The sequence below is a fragment of the Ambystoma mexicanum genome, chromosome 4p (genome assembly GCF_040938575.1).
Source record: "Ambystoma mexicanum isolate Mex_15411 chromosome 4p, UKY_AmexF1_1, whole genome shotgun sequence".
Taxonomy (NCBI): domain Eukaryota; kingdom Metazoa; phylum Chordata; class Amphibia; order Caudata; family Ambystomatidae; genus Ambystoma; species Ambystoma mexicanum.
Genome location: NC_090927.1, coordinates 691441155 through 691461140, shown reverse-complemented (window position 1 = coordinate 691461140; position 19986 = coordinate 691441155). Strand labels below are relative to the sequence as shown.

At 46.6% G+C, this 19986-nt stretch overlaps 1 protein-coding gene across 1 annotated transcript in view; it reads right to left on the bottom strand.

The window, feature by feature from the left end:
* The window catches only part of LOC138453422 (CD109 antigen-like), an 812557-nt gene that overhangs the window by 579813 nt on the left and 212758 nt on the right, over window positions 1–19986 (bottom strand). Inside the window, exon 10 of the mRNA XM_069606255.1 lies at window positions 2202–2305. Within this exon, the coding sequence (XP_069462356.1) occupies window positions 2202–2305 (104 nt within the window). The remainder of the gene's footprint in view (window positions 1–2201; window positions 2306–19986) is intronic.

Genomic DNA, 19986 nt, shown 5'->3' with positions numbered 1-19986 from the left:
CACTGCTCTCTTGCACTTTTCCAGCTTATTCCCACTAACCCACCCCCTCTCCCCCCCCCCTTTTTCAGAGCCGCCAGGGGACCACTTCGGTGGTGATAGTGCGCGGTACAAATGTCCATTAACATCAAGTCTAACCACTCTAAATAGTTTAAGATCTAGCTCCATTTATTCCAGATTACTACACCATTAGGCCTGCAAATAAGCCCTTTTGACAAGTGTATTCATGCAGTTCTTCAGTGGAAGAGAAGTTGAAGATCGGGATCATCAACATTGGCATGCTCGTGTAACTTTGATTAAAATCAGTGTTCTCTTGCCACACAACTGTTGCCACTTCAGAAATATTGAGAATTTTACAAACATAAGCACTGCCTAGGGAATCTAGGCCAATATGCAACAACGTGTCCACCTCTGATCCGACAGACATGACCGATGGGTAACTTTCTAGACCCACCCAATCTCGTGACTCTGGATTAATAGTGGCGCTTCCCACCGCAAACCACTGTTTGCAGTACCAGGGACAATGGAAAGAACTGCGGAAACCCAATCAGGTAAACTCTGAAAATTTAACTTTTATAGATTATTCAACCAAATATTAAGGGATTACACAGATACAATCCCTAATAACATCACAGGAGTGTGTAAACTTGTGAACTGTATGGTTCGCATTTGAAATGCTTCATATATTATTGCCTTATCTATGCCACTTTCAATCTGAGTTTCACTGAGCTTTACATATGCACACACTTCACTGCTCAGAATCTTGGTCTTTGACAATTTCAGAACTAAAGCAGATTAGCAGCATGAAAATCTCAAAGGACACAGAGTAGGTTACACCACACTGCAGCAAAACCAAACAGAGTGCTATTGGCATTTGAGCAGAACTATTTTTTTACCCAGCTATATGGGGAATATCTTTACATTTCCACCCAACGCAATATAGCTCACCACATATGAACAGATCTTAATTGGCTGATGCTGGCACCATGGATGATACAATTGACATTGACTTTATGAAGAATTCTTTCCTATTTTCCTGCTTTTTTGATTACAAAACCATGGTGATTTACTAGGTGGTTGATAAGCATTTTCCCTGGACTGTGCAGACCTCCCCAGACCTTCAGTCTTCATCTCCCTACCTTCTACAGATAGTGAGCATGAGAGCTTTTACCCATTATTGAGAACCCATTGAGAAAGATAGTGCGGTATTGAAAGAGCAGGTGCTTCTATGAAGATTGCCTAGCAAGTTTTGATGAGGTTTCCTGGTGAGGCAGGTAGTTATTTTAAGGCGGCTATGATATCTCGAAGAAAGTGGATTAGTCTGATTCTTGACTAACCGCAATGATAAGAACTGCTGCTTATGCAATAAATAACTTTTTGCATCTTAAGTGCATTTTGTATAGTGACCATAATGGTAGCAATGTTTTTGTATTACTTATGACTCAATTACAAAATATACATGAGAGTTTACGATGCATTCATTGAGTGTTCATTACGGAGAAAGTTGTAAGATGCATTTTAAATATGAGCATGATGTGTAGGGCCTCTTCTCTGCGAACTAGTCGCTCACTGCAGGTGGTTATTGCTTACACTTTGGACAATCCTGTAGAGGTTGGAGGGAAGGCTCTGGAGGTAGGGGTGATACAGATCACGTCAGTTGGAAATTATATTAAAGTAAACAGGTCATTTATGTCTCTTCCTTTAGTTAGTTAACTGGTGAAGAATTTATTCAGAGTACATTGTGGACAATAGTTTTGTCTTTCTTGTGTTCTAGATTCACATTTCCTTGTGCATTGTAACCAAGAAATACTCTGGTTTTGAACGGAGGAAGGAAGAGCCATACATGAAACGGATTATTATGTTTCTATAACTAGTGGATTAGAGCAATGCTACATTATATGCAAATTCAAGGATTTGTCTTTTAACAAGTGGACTCATGGCCATGTAAATGCTGATTTATTTTAGGATTGATTGCTTTATGTATGCGCAAACATGAAATTGGCGCTAGAAGATTCTGACGGTTTACTGAATTTGACCCATCAGACCTAGAGCCGATTCATGCTTAGGGTCACTCTCCCACTTATATATAACTGTCAAGTTTCTTCGTATGTAAGAAAATACACTTCAGTCTCTCACCCAATATCTGCTTCCAGGTTCACAAAACCAAATCATAGCAGGGGGAATATACCAGTACTATTTCATACCTTCATTGTATAGTTGAGCTGCGGTCGAAGAAGTCCAGCGGTATCCAGGATTACATATTCGGAGTATATTAAAGTGACTGAAGTGGATTTACTGACTGTCACACCTGCAACACGTTAATGAAGAGGTTTAACATTATCGAAGCTGGGAAAACATTTCAGTTCACATTCTGTGAAAATCACAAATTATTTGCACAAAAATGAGCTGGCTTCTAAATATAATGCTGCAGATTGGTGAGATAAGTAGTTTTAATAACATGCTCATTCCTATGTGCACCCAGAAGTAAATGTTGACTAAAGTAAATAATTTTTTCTAATAAATTACAATTACCGGCACACTTATTTATTACAGCTCTAACAGTTCAAGGCTAGATTTATTTTTAGATTGTAGTTATGTTAATTTTAGTTTGAACGACAGAATTTGGCTTGTCAATAAAAGGTTAGCAAAATAGAATATGAATATTAGAAGGGCTGCCAGTAAAGAAATTGCATTTTAGACAAGTCAAGATGGCTCAACAAGGTCGGAATTCACTGCTCTCAGAAAGTTGAGCTCACAGATTGGAGTGCCAGTGTAGAGGGGAGCCAAAGCAATAATGAAGCGAGCCACATCCTTAAATCTATTAAACCACAGCAAGCGCCAACATATACCTACATTCCTCACAGATACATATGGATTAAGTAAAGAATGAATGTGTCCTCTACGTATAAAGCAGTACTGAAAAACGAGGAAGGCCTAATTTCAGTGTCGCAGTTAAGAAAAGCCATTGAATTAAACAGAATAAAAGTGTAGCTAAGGAGTTCTGAGCCAAGAAAGCCAAGGTCTTATCAAACTGGAATTGGCTGACATTTGATACAATTAACGTGAAAGAACAAAAGCTCCTGTTCAAGAAGGTCAAGCAAAAACAAAAGACGTCAGAGGACTATTGAAGAATAAAAATAAAATACACGAAAAGGCTCAATACATGGTGTCCAGTCACATGATGGAAGAAAGTTGGACGAATGAGAAGATCACACCTACGCAAGGAAGCCAAATAGTACCCATACTCCTTAAAAATTCTCAGAACAGTACAGACTCAAGGCCAACTTCAAAGTGCTAATTGACACTGGCCCATCGAGGTGATGGATCACATTTTTAATTGGTGGGAAGCTGGTATCAAGACAAGATCACCCACACCTGGTTGTTCGCTCTGCATGCTGCTCACATAGGTGGACTATAACTGACGGGGGTTAGTAGCCAACCAATTGTAAGGGACCACGTAGTTTGGGGTCCTATAGTGTGTATAGGCAATGGGACATCAAACATTTAGTGACATACATAGTGGCCATTTTTAAGGGAGGGCCTAGTTGCCCCAACTGATGTTAACTATCCTTTTACCTCTCTCTGTTACTCCATACAGATATAGAACCTATGCTTAGTTATTCACTTAGAACCAATCCAGCTTCCAGATAAGTTTCTGTAGTTTGCCACGTAGGATGATGTTGGCAATGACGCAGGTCAACACGTCAGCTATGACCAATTATGGGTATAAGAAACCATTGTTTTTATAAAGTAGTTAGAGTCAGAACATTGAGCAATTGCCGATGTTCGTTGTACTCCCCGTTTTAAATACCTGCATTAAAACAGACTAATGTTTGCCAAACTATTTGTGTCGTCCTGATTATTGATGGTTGATTAAAATATGCATCCCTATCTTTCTCAAGGGTACTACTCATCTTAAAGGGCTGGAAGCCTCCAGTTCACTAGCAAGTCAGACTCCTCAAATCTTTCCTCCTCAATGTTTCAGAACCATAGGAATAGGGTGGGGTTATCAACTATTTACTCTCGAGTTTATTTTATTTTCACTTCTAATATGCAATCAGGGAACACTCATTTGCCCTTTAGCACAGCAAACAAGCAAACTAGATGCCAGAGATGGGCACTTTCGAGTGGTGGGGTGAAGGATTTTTTTAACATTTTAACTGCTTTTCAGATGATCGGGTTCAGAAGACATGTCCAGGGTAAGGGAATTACAAAATCTTGGGCCCAGCACAGAAAACATTCCCTCTGGTTTTGTAATTGGCAAGATGATCTAAAAGAAGAGTGCAGTGTTCTGGAAGTGGAGTAGGGTTCCAATTTGGCCATAAAGTAAGGTGGACTGACATGACCAAGTGTCTGGATCATAAACTATTGGATCAGAGCTTCTTCTATCCGCAATCATCTACTGCTTGGGAATAGAAATTATGCTGTGCCCTTTGAATGGCTCATTTCATTGGCAACTGCTCCTGCCCAGACACATGAGGATCATTCTTGGTATTCGATTTGACTACTGTGAGAAACCCGAGGGTGCTCCCACTCCTATTCCCCATGGATCCTCTGTGCAAGTGGCCAGGGAAAGGCCATCGCTCTTGGATCCCGACCCTGGGGGTGGACAAGCGAGGCAGGATAACCTTGGTGAAGGGTCTGCGGGGAGTGGGATGCCCTTGGGAAGAGACATGGTAGCACCCTTGTCCTAGAAATTACCAACTCAAGGCTCCCACCCCCTGCCCCCACCGTCCTCATGGGGCATTATAAACCAACTCCCCTGACTCCCTCAGTACGTTTTTTTTATAGATATGTCTGAGATGAGGACGAGGCAACCGGGAGTAATGAAGACTAGTTGCTATCACCACTGTGGTACTGGGACGAGGAAGAGACCTGCTGAGAGCAGTAGAGGTCAGGCATGTCCCATTAAGGATGGTCAAGCAGGGCCAATTGTAAACTTGCACCTGCAGCCTCTTAAAGGGCTGCAGGTGTACAAACAGCACCACCAAATAGTTGAGGGGAGAAGCAGTGACTGGGGCAGTGGCAGTGAAGTTGCAGCAGAAGTAGTTGTGAAACTACAGCAAAATTGCTATGCTATGGAAACAAAACAGAAGATCACAAAAAGACAGAAATCTATTCATTTCAAAGCAACATTGTATCTTTATTCATGCCTTGCATTGCAAGGCAAAAGGTCAGTCATCGCTATACAAGCAAGCAATCAGCACTCTCTAGCCTATGAGTGCGTTTAACTACCCAGGCTCTCCCAGCTTCTCCTAGCTTCTCCTAGCAATGCTCTCTCCCACACAGCCAGGTCCCTAGAACTGTGCTCTGATGAGACCGCTTCCTTCCCTGTAGCTAGCTCTTTTTCATAGCAGCTCCCCAACACACTCCTATTCCCCTCTCCTTCTCCATTTACCGCCGTCCTGAATCTACTCAACAGAAACCCCACAGTTATACATTAGCATTGTTGTGCTGTGACGCACTCATTACATATATGCGCAGTAAGCATTTCATGGAAAACAGCATGCGTCTATCTACGTGCATACATTGTTATGGAGTGAACTATACTAGTCACGGTGACATGTCTCTACATTCTCCCAAGTATGAACAAGCCATCGCTAACATTCTCGCATTGAGAGAGCAGTCTCATTTGAAAAACCCAACACATAGCATCCGCCTCACTCAGCAAGGGCGTTTCTCTCTGCCAATGAGTAGCTGACTGTCTGCCAAAGGGCAGTTATGATAATATTTTACACTGTGTGTTCACTTGTGAAAACAATTCCCTCTCCGCACACAGCAAGAAGCCAAATTCATAGATGGACAGAGATACAAGGCAGATCATATCTAGCGCCTGAAAGCACACTATAATACTATTAAATGACGTGTACATAATCACATGGCTCTCAGCATATATTGAACCATACTAGCTTAAACCAAAACTACAGTGCTCAAACAGCCTATTCTAGATGAATTCAAAATGAATGCATGTATGAATGAATGACTAATGAATGGATTAGTGGATGGATTAATCTCATAATAACCATCATAGAAAAATGCAGTTTCACAGGGAGACCAAGAACAGCGAGGAGCTGTCCCTGTGAAGCACAATTATGGTTCAGGGAAAAGCGGCTTGGGAGCTGGGAATCTGTGGAACCAAAGGAAGCTGGAAAGGGAAGATGTGCCAGAAGACTGCCCCTTTTTCTATGGCTGAAGGTGCTCCTTCTCCTGGGGCCGGAAGCTGATCCAAGAGTGCCTGAGGGGCAGGAGGTGGATCCCTGAAGCAAAGACTAGAAGGCAGATCGATCTGCACTGCAGGAACTTGCATCAAAGAAACTGGTGAGTTTCTAAGCAAATAGAAACCAGGTATGCAAGTGTTTGATCTTACTCGCAAGGTTTAGTATGGCGAGACACGTTTTCAAAAGTCTGATTCGAATCCTTGCAACCCAGCGAATAGGACTTAATTCTTGAACAAGAGAGAATACTTTGTTATGGAGTGGTTGCGTGTAGATGAAAGCACGTTTTGGAAGGTCTGCAGGTGCTGGGCATACTTAAAGGCAAAATACAAAGATAAATTACAACAAAACTAAATTAAATAACAGAATGACTTGCATGAAAACCTTTAAGCATTATGGAATGCCAAACCGAAAACAATGGTTAACTACATCTACACATTTTGGAATACCCTACTGAAAGAAAAGCATTACTCATGAACATGCTAACAGTAAAGCTTTATCATTTTACTAAATACAGTGCGGGGGGGGAGACTTCAAAAGTGAATGAAACATTGCAGGCAACGTTCATCTGCATTGATTACACAAGGCAATTGAGTGTTAAACCAAAGCATAATGAACTCTGAGGTGAATAAACCATTAACAAGGACAGCAACCCAATTGTTGTAAGGCCACACAGCCTTGCGTAGCGGTAAACCCCAGGACCCCCACAGACCAACACTGACATGGGTATTCCATCTGAGCTCCGCTGCGCTCAGTCACGCATACATGGGGAAATTCCTTTTATTCATGTGTCAGAGTTACATCCTTTGTCATAACAATCGAGTTGGCATAGAAACCAAACTTATCAACCAAACATGAACAATGCCATTAGGATTGATAATCACACCACCATTCTGTGGGTTGCACAGGTGTAAGGCTGGCAGCAGGTTAATCGTCCAGTATATACCTTTTCAAACAAGATGAACGGCACCTGGACTTGCGTTGGTGGTACCTCCTACCTGTGCCCCCCGGGACTCTTCTTCCACTACTGGGGCAGGATCTATCTGCTCTTGTGGAATCCACCCTTGATCGTTATTCTGGTCTACCTCACCCCTCACAGGGCTCAGTTCTGCTGTGTTCCAGCCACCTAACTTCTTAAAGAAACTTTAATTTCTGGTAAACGTCGTCCTCCCATCAGATGCAGTCACCATCGATTCCCTTTACTCCTACCACATCTACGGGGGTTTTGGGTCATATGGCAGCGAGATTTTGCCTTCCAGGTGCCGGTTCCTGACAGGCACTTCCTCTAACAGGGATATGTCCGGTGGTCAGAATCTCCTCCCAACAAATTTTCTCATATTCCGCATCCTTTGTTCTTTGGCCTCCTGCTCTTCAACGATCACTCTGGTGCTTTATCCTCACTGCCCAGCAAGAGCGAATGTGGGCACCTTCTTAACAGAGCTTCTGCGGGGGTGACTCCTGTGGAGCAGTGGGGCTTGGCCTCGATTGCCCTTGCCCATGAGTGATCCTAAATACTTTGCTCAGGGTCTGCATGAAACATTCTGCTTCCCCATTTGCTCTAGGCCACAGGAGACATCTTCCTGTGCCAGATTCTACAGTCTATCATGAAGCTTGCAAAGCTCTGAAATAGCGGTCCATTATCGGTACACACTTTTCCTGAAAATCCATGAGGCAAATATCTTCTCCATCGGCACCACACTCTCAAACTAGGTGGATTCTACAAACTCCACCTCGCGATACCTGGTCCATTCATCAATTACCACTAGAAAGTGTACATCTCTGCCTACTGATCCAAAATCCATGTGCACAATCTCCCACAGTCCAGCAGCCCTGGGAATAGACTTTTGGGGCTTTCTCCGCACTGGGGCTGCAGCATGATGCCACACACAATTGTTCACAAAATCGTCCACCAGCTGTTCCAAGTTGGGGAACCACACCTTCATCCTTAAGCGTGACTTGTTCTTGGCTGACCAATGATGAGCCAGTGTTACTTTTGAGACCAACACTGGGAATAGCAGTCCCGATTCCATAAAAAGACAACTCCTTCCTCACCACCCATAGCTGCTCCAGCACCACCTTCGCATCTTGTGTGCGTTTGTCCACCCCCATCACAGCCCATTTCCACTCTCCTTTGGCCAAGGCCTCACGGAGTAGGCAGAAACATTTGTCACTTGCGGATCTCTCCACCAGCTCTTACACAAACATTGAGTTCAGGGTGCTGGACTCCACCACCAGCCTGACAAATGCTTCGACATACATCTCTCCTCCACCAGACTCCATTTAGGACTTCGATGTCTGGACAGGTAATGTTTACCCCTGGCAGGTACACTAGCAGCGGTCTTACTACAATAATGCAAGCATCCAACGCTCGATTCAGGCCGGTGGCCTCAACGACGATCCGGCAATGATTGGTAGCAATGGCTTATGGTCGGTCACAACCTTCACCTGGCTCTCCAACACAGCCTAAAATGTGAATCATTAATGTTTATTCAAATGGGTCCGCCCTAGTCCAAGGCCCTCAGGCCAACCTTCACCTCTTTGATAGACGCTTCCCACGCCGCATCAATTTCCTTTCCTCTCCTGCTGTCCCCTCTCCCCCCTCCATGGCCTCCTCGCCTCCCCCTGCTGCCTCCTCCTCGGCTACCTTGCCTTCTCATTCCCTCTCTTGCCCCCCCTAGGGCTCCTTCCACACCTCCGCAGGGCGTACCACTGATCAGTACCCCTCCCCAGAAGTCCTTCAAGGATGGCAACCTTCTCCACATTGCCACTCTTAACTCTCGCTCAGCTGTCAAACACTCCTTCTGGAAGAACTTGACCTTGATGTCCTCGACATCACCGAAACATGGTTCACGGCCAGCTCTGTCACAAGCTTTGACACACTCCTCCCCGATGGCCAAAAGATCCTCTCCGCACCCATGTCCAACTGCTTCAGAGGGGGTGTAGCCCTGATCTTCCCCAAGCAGATTCCTGCCTCGGTCATTCCTACGCAGGCCTACTCTTTTGAATGCCTTGTGTGCAGGTTCTCTCTCCCTTAGCCATTCCCTTACTGTGGCTATCTATCGGCCACCTGGTCAGATTTCCCCCTTCCTCTGTGGGCGGACCTCTCCTCCTCACTCCTGGCCTCGACCACTGAACTCCTTCTTTGAGACTTCAACATCCACCTGGATGCCTGTCCTCCCTCTGGACTCTTTTGCGACCTCTGTGACTCACTATTCCCCCCCTCTGGCCCGACTCCCTCTGCGCACACTCAGGATGTTCTGATCTCCTCAGACGTCCCCCTTTCTGTCCCTCTCACCGCTCCCCTCTCCTGGAGTGATCACTTTCTCCTTTCCTCCCAGCTCACCCTCTCTACCCCTCAGGCCAAGACGCTTCCATCACTGCCACCCACCTTCTCAGTCATCTGACCCATGAAGCGCGTATAAGTTGAGGCTTTCGCTACCACTTTCTCAACCCACCCCCCATTCCCCTTTGGCTGACTCTCACCCTGACAACCCTCTCCACGCTCCACTCTGCTATATCTGATACTCTTGCCCCTGTCATGAGGATCCACCTGAAGCCCAAAGTCAAGTGCAACTCCTGGTACGACTGAGACCTCGTCACCCTAAAAAGCAAGTGCAGGGTGGCCAAGAGGAAATGGCGTGCTTCTTGTACATCCTCTGACAAACTGGTCTCCCGCCTGCGCCAAAGGCAATACCGGCTCTCTGTCCTCACCAAGAAGAGAGATCATATCCAAGCCCGCATCTCAGCGGCATCTAACAAATCGGCTGAACGCTTTAAAATCTGCAAGGAACTGGCCAATCCTGCCACAGTCTCTTCCTCTCCTGTCCCTTCCCAGGCCCTGTACACAGCACTGGCCTCTCACGTCATCTCTAAAACTCAGGACATCCTGTCCTTACTCTCCTCCTTCTCCTCCTCCCTATACTCCCTGCTCTTCCTCTGGCACTTCTGCAGCCACCTTTCCCTCCTTCTCTGCCTTTCCCCTGTTCTCCGCTGACGAGATTTCTAGACAAGTCTGATCCATGAAAGTCTTGTCAAAACAGGTTCACCCCTGTTCCTCCAAAACCGTCAAGAACCACATTGACACCCTGGCTCCTGCCCTAGCCGACATCTGCAACCTCTCCTTCACCACTGGAGTCTACCCACCCCCCTGAAGCCCTCCCTTGTGCACCCTCTTCTTAAGAAACCCTCTGCCAATCCCTCCTGCCCGGCTAACTATCGCCCAATCTCCATCACTCCCTTCCTGGGCAAGCTCCTGGAGAAACTGGCCATCTCCAAGCTTAATCTCCACACTGAATCTGTTGGTTGTCTTCACGACCATCAGTCAAGCTTCAGAGCTGCCAGAAGCACGGAAACTGCTCTCTTGAACATCCGTGAAGACCTGCTCTCCAACCTTGACTCCAACACCCCCCGTGTCCTCATCTTGCTTGATCTCTTCTGCCTTTGACAGGGTCAACCATGCCATCCTGCTTAATTGTCTCTGTGATAACCTGCGTATCACCGGTCAGGCCCTGGCGTGGCTGACTTCCTTCCTCTGACTGACCCTCCCAGGTCCAACTTGAGTCCTTCCTCTCTGCTATCTTTTTCTTTAACTGTGGTGTCCCCCAGGGGTCCAACCTCTCTCCCTGGCTGTTCAACCAATAGCTGGCACTCCTTGCCCACCGCATTGCCGCTCTCTGCCCCAACTTTCAGTGCTATGCGGATGACGCTCCGCTCATCTTCAGACTACCTTTGGCCACCTCTTCTCCGTCCCTCATCTGTGTCGCCTATCTAGGAGTGAGTGGTATGCCGCCAATGACCTCTGCCTAATGCCAGTAAGACTGAGATTCTCCTCATCAGCACACCTACTCCCTCCTTTCCTATAGCTCTCTGGCCAGCCTCTTGGCCCTCTTCCTGCTCCCACCCGCAAGGCTAAAAACCTCAGGGTCATCCGACTCCACACTCCCTTTCTCTCCTCACATCTTCGACGTCTCTAAGAAGTCACACTACCAGCTGCACCTCCTCAGAGGTATTCTTCCCTTCCTCTCCTTCCCCCAGAAGCTCACTGTCTCTAGAGCTCTAGTTCTCTCTAGGCTGGACTATTGCAACAGCCTCTTTCTAAATCTTCCTGCTTCTACTCTACGCCCTCTGCAACTCATCCAGAACAGGACTGCGAGATTTGTCCTTGGCCTCAAGCCCAGGGATCGTATCTCTCCAGGACCGAAATCTCTGCACTGGCTCCCTCCTTCAAAACCCTCTGCATTGTCCACAAGGCCTTCTGTGGCCTGGGGCCTCAATACCTTCAACTTTCTTCCTAAATATCTTCCCTCTTGAGCTCTCCGCTCATCCCCCTCCAAAAGCAACAAGTTGGTGGTAGATCTCTCTCTTCGGCTGGGGCCTTTCATCTGGAACAGCCTCCCTGCCTCCCTGAGACTTGAGAACCATCTTCAGTTCCGGAAGCACCTAAACACCTTCCTCTTTGCTTCTGCTTTCTCGCCCCCTCTCCCCTGTTGAAGTCCTGCTGACACCGATACCGCAGGGTTACCTGGCCACCCATCTGATCTCGGGCCCAAGCCCTGCCAGTAGCACGCCTGCACTGCCTCCCTGGCAACCCCTGTATCTGGAGACTGTTTTCTGTATCCCTACAGTTCCCCCACCAGCACTTCTGTCTGCACTCACCACCAGCTGGCCGTTCTTTTATTTATCTTATTTATTATCCCATGTACTGCACTTTCCCATGTACTGCATTTTCCCATCACCTGCACTTTCCTTCCCCACCCCCCCTTCCCTTGTGCGATTTGAGTGACACCTGGCCTAGTAAGTTCGTTGTCTGTCTTCCCTCTGTTCCCCCTCCCTTGCCTCGTTGCGCCTTGAAACACTTGTGTATCGGCAAGTTATAAATGCCATATCATATCACCCCAGAGCACAGCCAGTGCCTCGCGTTCAATCTGGGAACAGCGTTCAGTGTCCGTCAAGGCTCTGCTCACAAATGTTAGAGGCTTCACTTCACCTTTAGAATTGTGCTGGGTCAGCACGGTCCCTAGTTCAAATGGGCTTGCATCCACCACAATCTGACGCTACGGTTGGGTAGAAAAATGCCATTGCGCTGTCGGCCGTTAGGGCCATCTTGATTTCCTCGAAGGTACTCTGTTCTAAGGGGCTCCACAGCCACCTAGTGCCCTTTGTCCGAGCCATTGCGGAATCTGACAAAGTCACCAGATTCCAGATGCATCACCCATAGTATGTTACCATACCGAGGAAACCTCACTTCTTGTGACCGATTCTGGGGACTTCGCCTCCTTGATGTCCTTCACACCTTTCTGGGATCCGGCGGCACTCATCCCTGCTGAAACACAAACCCGAAAAACTCAGAATTAAAACATTTCCTTATGGAGGGAGAGTTCCAGCGACCTGAAAGTGTCTTTTCCAGTCTCTCCATCTGTTCAGTCTCGGACACGACAAAGACCAAAACGTCATCACTGATGTTTATGACCCCTTCCAGGTCAGCCAGCACTCCACGTAGAATGTTCTGAAATACCTAAGCCGCTGATGATACACCAAAGCCGAGTCTCCTAAACCCATGAGGCATGAAGATTGCAATGTACCTGCACTCAGGGTGCAGGACCCCCTGATAGCCCATCCGCAGGTCCAGTTCTGAGAACAACCTTACTTCCTTGTAGTCATGCAATGATGTCTTGTAGAGTGGGCGTTAGGTGCCATTCCCGCTTGATAGCCTTGTTGGGCAGTCGCATATCCACACAAATCCCAACGGACTGGCTGTTTCGGTTTCTTTTCCACCACTATCTGGGCGACCCACGGGGTGGGCCCCTCCACGTCTCGATGTCCATCTTCACAAGGATTTCAATCTCCTTAGCCAATTGGTTGCTAAGGTGAAAAGATACTCTCCTTTGCTTAAGGGCCACCGGGCGAATGTATTCATCAATCTGCAGTTTCACCAGCTCAACCACCAGTTTTCCTACGCTCACGATCACACTCCAACTTCTGCAGCACCTCCTGAATGTCCTCCACGTTGACCCCCATATGCAAAACTAACCATTTTGAGGGCCTCCGTTGCACTCCGCACTCAGTAGAGTGTTGTTGCTAACATTTGTGATGCAGAACTTCACCTTGGTTGTGTCTGGCCCATGACCCACTTTCGAGAAGAACGCCTCTTTGAGCAACAATGGTGGTTTACCTCTGAAGGTGAACATTCTCACTTTTGCCTGAGCCAAGAATGGCAGGCCAGGTAACGCTTCAGTGTTCCAGTGCCATCACACTCACAGATGCCCGAGTGTCAATCAGTATCGGAATCTCAGTCAACAGACAACGCGCACCTTGGCTGACGCTTACTTGTGACCGAGACTGGCAATGAACACATCGTCCTCTTGTTCTGGCCGTTCCTCATCCTGATCTACCTGGGCAAGCCTCAGGAAACTTCTGAGGGCAGACATGACCACCTTGGCAGGGCCTCTTCGCATAACTACTGGTCCTGAGGCTTTGTACATTCGTGCAAAATGGTTACTTGCTCCTCATCTCCCACACACCCCATTTTGCGGGATATTAGATTGCATGCAGGAGGTTGTGTCGGCACAGGGTGCAGTGTCAGCATTTCAGGTCCCTTCTCGCAGATGACCCATTCTGTCCCAAATTTTGAGGCCCATTCTTTAATTTGAACCCTCCACAACTGTTTCAGATCCTGGGTTCTGATATAACTCCTCCAAAATATTACACAGCAACCATGCCAAAACCTTCTTCCGAAGGGCGCCTCTCGGCTCAGTGCTCTTTACATTACTTACATTACAATGACCATGTTCCTTTTATCAGCAATCAGACTTTTTAAAGATGGATCTGATATATTTGCCATTGAAGTCTTTTTCACACTAATGTCTTTGAGGAGGGGCAGCTTAAATTATTTTTAAAACAACTGGAAAGTAATGACCGAACACTGTCATCACCTTGTAAGACAAAAGCATATTATCTAATGAAAAATGTATACTACCCACAGACACTGGGGGGGAGGGGCGCGGGGTTAGGGGGCGAAACCGGATTAACGGCAGGTATCGCAGGCATCAGTAAATTGTTACTTAACAGAACCCCCTCAGTTTGACATCGTACATCTGCAATTAAGCAATCTGTTTGGCATTTTTTGTCTTTCCTACAAAGAGTCCGTCCAAATCTGAAAGTCTGACAGTTTGCATTTATCCAGGTCACGAATAATCAGCTCTTTAACAGACTGCCAGCAGGAGGCCATATTGATTCATGTCGGCAAGGACTTCAGAGACGACATTATCCATACTGCTCGATTGATGTTTCACAGCTTTGCAAACTGCTGTATTGACTGCCTGCTTAATCTTTTTGCAATTCACAAATCACCCCCCCCCCCCCCCCCCCCCAAGTTGATCTTGATCCAATTGAAAAGCAGGGTTGGGCGGTGAGACAAGCTATGATATTTTTTCCCTCCAAATCATCCGTGATTACTTCTGTGACCTACTATCCAGGGATCAATTATTGGAACAGATTTGTTGGCAGAAACATTTGGGGAGTGATTCATTTCATGATTTCCCATATCATGTTTTACTTTGTTCAGACGCTGCCTGCACCGAGAGCTTCTAGCCAAAACATCAAAAATACAACGATCTCCTGGTGACTGTGGGGATTCCCCTCTCACCTTGACCGACTGGGGAGTCCAATGCAGCATTAGGAGCCTATGTACTGGTGTCAGGCATTATGCAAGTTTTAGACTGAAAACAAAAACGGCACCAGAAAAGACTTCTAATCTGAGGCATAACACTACTGGTGTAACTTAGCCTTCACCTTCACTCCCTGGTCAAAAGCCTGCAATACGATCAGAGGCCTGAAATACCCTCAGCGTTACACCAGGACAGCCGCAGCCCAGGCATCAGCGGGGCAGCAACCGCCAGTTATGACAGGGTCCCAAGATGTAAACACTGAGGCCCACACGTGCTTGGATCACAAAACCAGCTTCTGTTGTCTGTCTTACTCCAAGAAGCCTACACAGTACTCAAAACTCCACCCCTAACTCCCCAATCAGTGATCAACTGAACAAAATTCCAGCTACCAAAACATTACTAAACCCAACTGCTGAAACTGGGTGAAATGAACTAGATATCTCACACAATTAAACCGCCACATTGCGACATGCTTTGGTTTTCTTTAAAACAAGGCTTCCAGAGCAAATGCAAGCAGCTAGATAGATCAAGACTCAGCCCAAAACATGAGACTTGGGACTATTGGCCAAGCCACACCAAGCAAATTGGCATTCTGGAATAGTGGTTCAAGTTACTTATAGAAGCAGGTCCTGCAAGATTGCAGACTGGGCCACTGTCCACTGGTCTAGCTGGAAGACTACCTGGGCAACATGAATTTCATTCCAATATACTGACCTTAAACTATATAAATGTTTGCCAGAATGAGGACCAGGTGCCACAGTGATCATGTAAACCAGTTGATGTCCACCTACACCAGAAATGGCTGATCACCAATTTCCTCTTGCTATGGAACAATTGACACCCCGTTTCCCTTAATATATATCACTCCAAAGTTTAAGTGGAGCAGTTTCACCACAAAAGACAACAAATCTGCCTATAAAACCCAGACCAATACAGTCTGCCATCGTATGCCCTCTGTAACAATGTCCCCGGCCATTGTATGGCCTCTGTAACAATGTCCCCGGCCATCGTATGGCCTCTGTAACAATGTCCCCGGTCAGGTTATAAGAAATGTCAGGAGAGGAACACGATGGGAGGGGGCGCAGGTACCTCAGAGCGAGGGGATAGATGTGGGGGCAGAATGCAGAGTAGCCTCTGGTTGATCCCCACCACTGGGTAGGTGCAAATCAAATGGGAACCCCGAATGGCCTCTGTGAGGAAGTGACAGTGACAACCGAGGGAGCACAGGCTGCAGCACGCAGGGAAGAGGTTAATCAGAGTGCGAGACAGTTACGAGAATAAAGGACTGTCAGGTGTGAGCCCAGGTGCGGGGAGGGGCAGAGTTGGGTTAATGGGTTTGTTCGGTCCGTCTTTAAAAAGGAGGAAGAGGCCCGCCAGAAAGAGGTTGTGCCACGAGGGACAGAGGAGGATGCAGGTGGTGCTGCGGAAGTTTGGGCTTATTAGCCGGCCTGGGGAAACTGTACCAGAGGAACGATGTGAACAGACGCGGCTGCGGAACGGAGGGACGTATGATAAAGGAAACGAAGCCGGACTCTCGAATAACAGCTGGAAGAGGCAAAAGAGGAAAACTAGAGATTAGCATGCAGAACGCCACCACTGAGGGAGCAGGTGAGGCTGTAGAAGAGAAAGTGGGTTGTGGACAGGAAAAGGTATGAACTCTTAAGCGGAACACCGCCATCGTGGGATTTGTTCATAACAAGGACAGTCCGTACCAGGACTTCCCAAGCAGAGGACTAACATAGGGGAACTGGGAGACAGGGCAGGGGGTGAGGTAACCACTGCTCTGCTGCCAGAGTGTGCTACTTATAAGCAATAGTTAAGAAATAAAGAACCGCATGCAACTTCGCTTTAGTCTCAGCGTACTTTGTGTAATGAAACCCAAGTAGTGACTGCATCCCCTTAGGCTAAGGTCCTCAGAGGAGGTGGCGTCATTAGGAGGAGCAGTGATTGGTGGAGGTAGCGTTAGTAAGAGGTGGTGATGACCGTCAAGAAAAGACGGCAATGTCAGTAGCTGGTATTGCATTAGGAGGAGATGTTTGCGATAGGGGGATGTGGTAATAGTTGGAAAGTGTTTAACACCAGAAGGAAAAGTGAACCCGCAAGTGGAAGGTTCTAGCAGATATTGCAAGTACAAAGTAGACGCAGAAGGCAAGTAGTTACATGCTCCTGGCAGTGACAGCAGGAGTTGATGAGGCAAGCGGCTATGAGGACAGGAACCCTGAAAGTCCAAAGAGGGCCTGCAAAGTCTAAGTTGATAGTGGTGACTGCTGGTTTTAACTCCCAATCTTGCAGAAATGTGCCATATACCAGTTTGATGAAGACCAAGTTGAAGTCTGCCACTGGAAGAGTGAGGTGGCAACCATGGAGTGTAATACATAGGTTGTAGAAAGCCCTAGGTAATGGTTGCTACACATTGGCACCCCACAGTTAGCTATGAGATGCTACCACCCTGGAATGCTAGGAGAGACTGAACATTATTGTAGGTTAATATGGACTCGTGGTATGGAATCTCTGGAGAACGAGAAATGAAGGCCATGAAGCACACCTGTGTGTTGGTCCATTCACTGACTGCACAATGTCTACACCAATTACTTACATGATTTGTGTTTTGAGATGCTAATCTTGTGCATATTACTGTAAAGAAAAGTGCTCAGACGTTGCTATAGAAAAGACTTACTCTAAATAGTAAGCAATTGTGATAAACGTCATCTGCTGACTAAACTCAATCCAGTTAAATCTAGCTAAATTCCATCCAGCAGACTGAAATGTTTCTTAGCAATCCATATCATTGCAAAGGACAACCTGTAACCAAAGCCAAATAAGCATCCATTTGTATGGAATATGAGAATTTCATTTTAGTCTGCTCACTTGTCATTGTAGAGGGTACTCTATTCTTGTTTTACCTATTTTGTAATCAAATAAAGTTAGAAGCCCTCCTAGCCAAATAACATCCACCAATATGCCGACGACACAAAGCTATGCATAAGCTCAAAAGCTGCCTTTCGATGATCCAGTCTTGGATGTCCAATGCATATTTTAAGCTCAACCTACTCCTCACCAACAACACTGAACACCCAGATTCATCAAGGGTCTACGCACATACGACCACATCGCCCCAGCCCCCATCGACCTTCACTGGCTGCCACTACATGCACATATCAACTTGCTGCATCTAAAAGGCAGTCGCCCTCAAGTCACCCAGCTACCTCATGGAGAAACTCTGCATCTCTGGCGGACAGCACACCACCAGAAGCCAAGACACATGCAGACTTGAAATCTGCCACTGCAAAATGGACCAGAAAATAAGCCTTCTCTGCCTACACCACAAGACTACTGAACCTCCTCCCTCATCGGCATCAGATGCGCACCCACGCTGCTATGATTCAGGAAAGAGCTCAAGACCCACCTTTTCAAGGAATCTCTACTCAACACATGCCATCACATCAACCCTCACGCCAACTGACTCACTAGACACCGCCTGCCCCTCTACTCCCGGCCACCTGGTACAGCTGCACCTCCCACTGTAGATTTATTCTTTTAACTTTGAAAAGAGCTCCGTTATACATGTGTACTGTTTACCTCTGTATAGTGCTGGTTATGCATCTGTATCATCATATACCTCTGTAAAGCACTCTGTTGCTTCTCAAAGCTAGGTCTGTGTTCAAAATCCCAGAATACAAAATTATGACGGAACTGAAATTCTGGATGAAGATCCATGGACCACAGCTCTCCCCATTCAGTAGCCCAGACATTGGCATATTTTCATGCACCACATCCTTGTTTTGACATATTCCAGTTTGGCATTGCACATGTATATTTTTTTCTGAAAGCCAATAGTGTAAATAGATGACATAAGGCCAGTTTAAGATGCATCGTCCGTGAAGAGATGATCCTTACCTTCCGTTGACAAACTACTAAAAACACATGCTGTAGCCATAGTCCATATGTTTGGTATGTTGATGGTAGCGTAAAAGGCTCTGCGGCACCCCTGATTTGTTTAAACCATTGAGAGTATCCAAATACCATGAAACAAATTGCATGTGCCAACAAACCCTGCCAGCCTCTGCTATCATTACAACTTCTAACACCAGGTACCTATAAACCCAGTCTCTAGAGCACACCTTCTGTCCTTTTACTGCATTAATCCTTTCCAACTTCCACCCAAGCCCACCTATTTTGACCCATTATTTTTTTCATCCAAAACCCATTATTTCTGCCCTACTCGGGTTTCACCCGAATTCCTCCCTAACAGATTGTTCCTACCTTCCCCACTAACTTTCATATTTTCTCTGCCAAACACAATGTACCTTTACCCCCCCTCCCACCCCCACATTCATCTCTACCTGCTCATCTTTAAATGGTTTCCCTCTCATGCCAGGACATTGCACAGGGAGCAAATGGGGCAATAGTGTGTCCTGTCACTTTACAGACAGGGTCGTGGAAATTACTGTGTCAGAGGGCACAGTGACCCCTCTCGTAGTTGGGTAGGTGGCTTACCAGGACATAGCAAGACTTACCACTCAAGTGCTCGGACGGGTGGCAAGGAGTTGAAACATACCCCTTAGTCGCCAGCAGGTTTTCCGTTCGGTGTTCCGACTTGCACACCACAGTCCCCATTCGAGTGCCTAGCACCCTCTGTCTGAGCCATTTTGCTAATGTTTGAGATCGTCCCACAGAATCATGGCGATCAGACCAGCCCATTGTCAGGATGCTAGACTCAGACTACAGCTATAAGCATGCATCACACTTCTTATACCATCGTAATAGTCAATGAACCATAGGTAACAGCACCTTCCAGAGACCATCAAGGACGGGGGACTTTAGTTTCCTGAAGAGGTTACACCGATTATGCGGTTATAAGCAGCAAGAGCGACTAAACGTTGTGTGGGAAAGGACTCCAAGCACTAAATGCACCTGGGTGAAATGGACAAAACCCAGCCTGGATCACAAAGTGAAATGGTTGCCCTGATGTCAGACTATCCCCAGATATTAAGGAGCTAAATCGGAGAGAGAATAGCCTAAGGGTACCCAAACATGCTAAAAGGGAACAATAGATGGCCCAACAGCAAAGATCGAACCAGCAGGGAGCTATTGATATTTTATTTGTA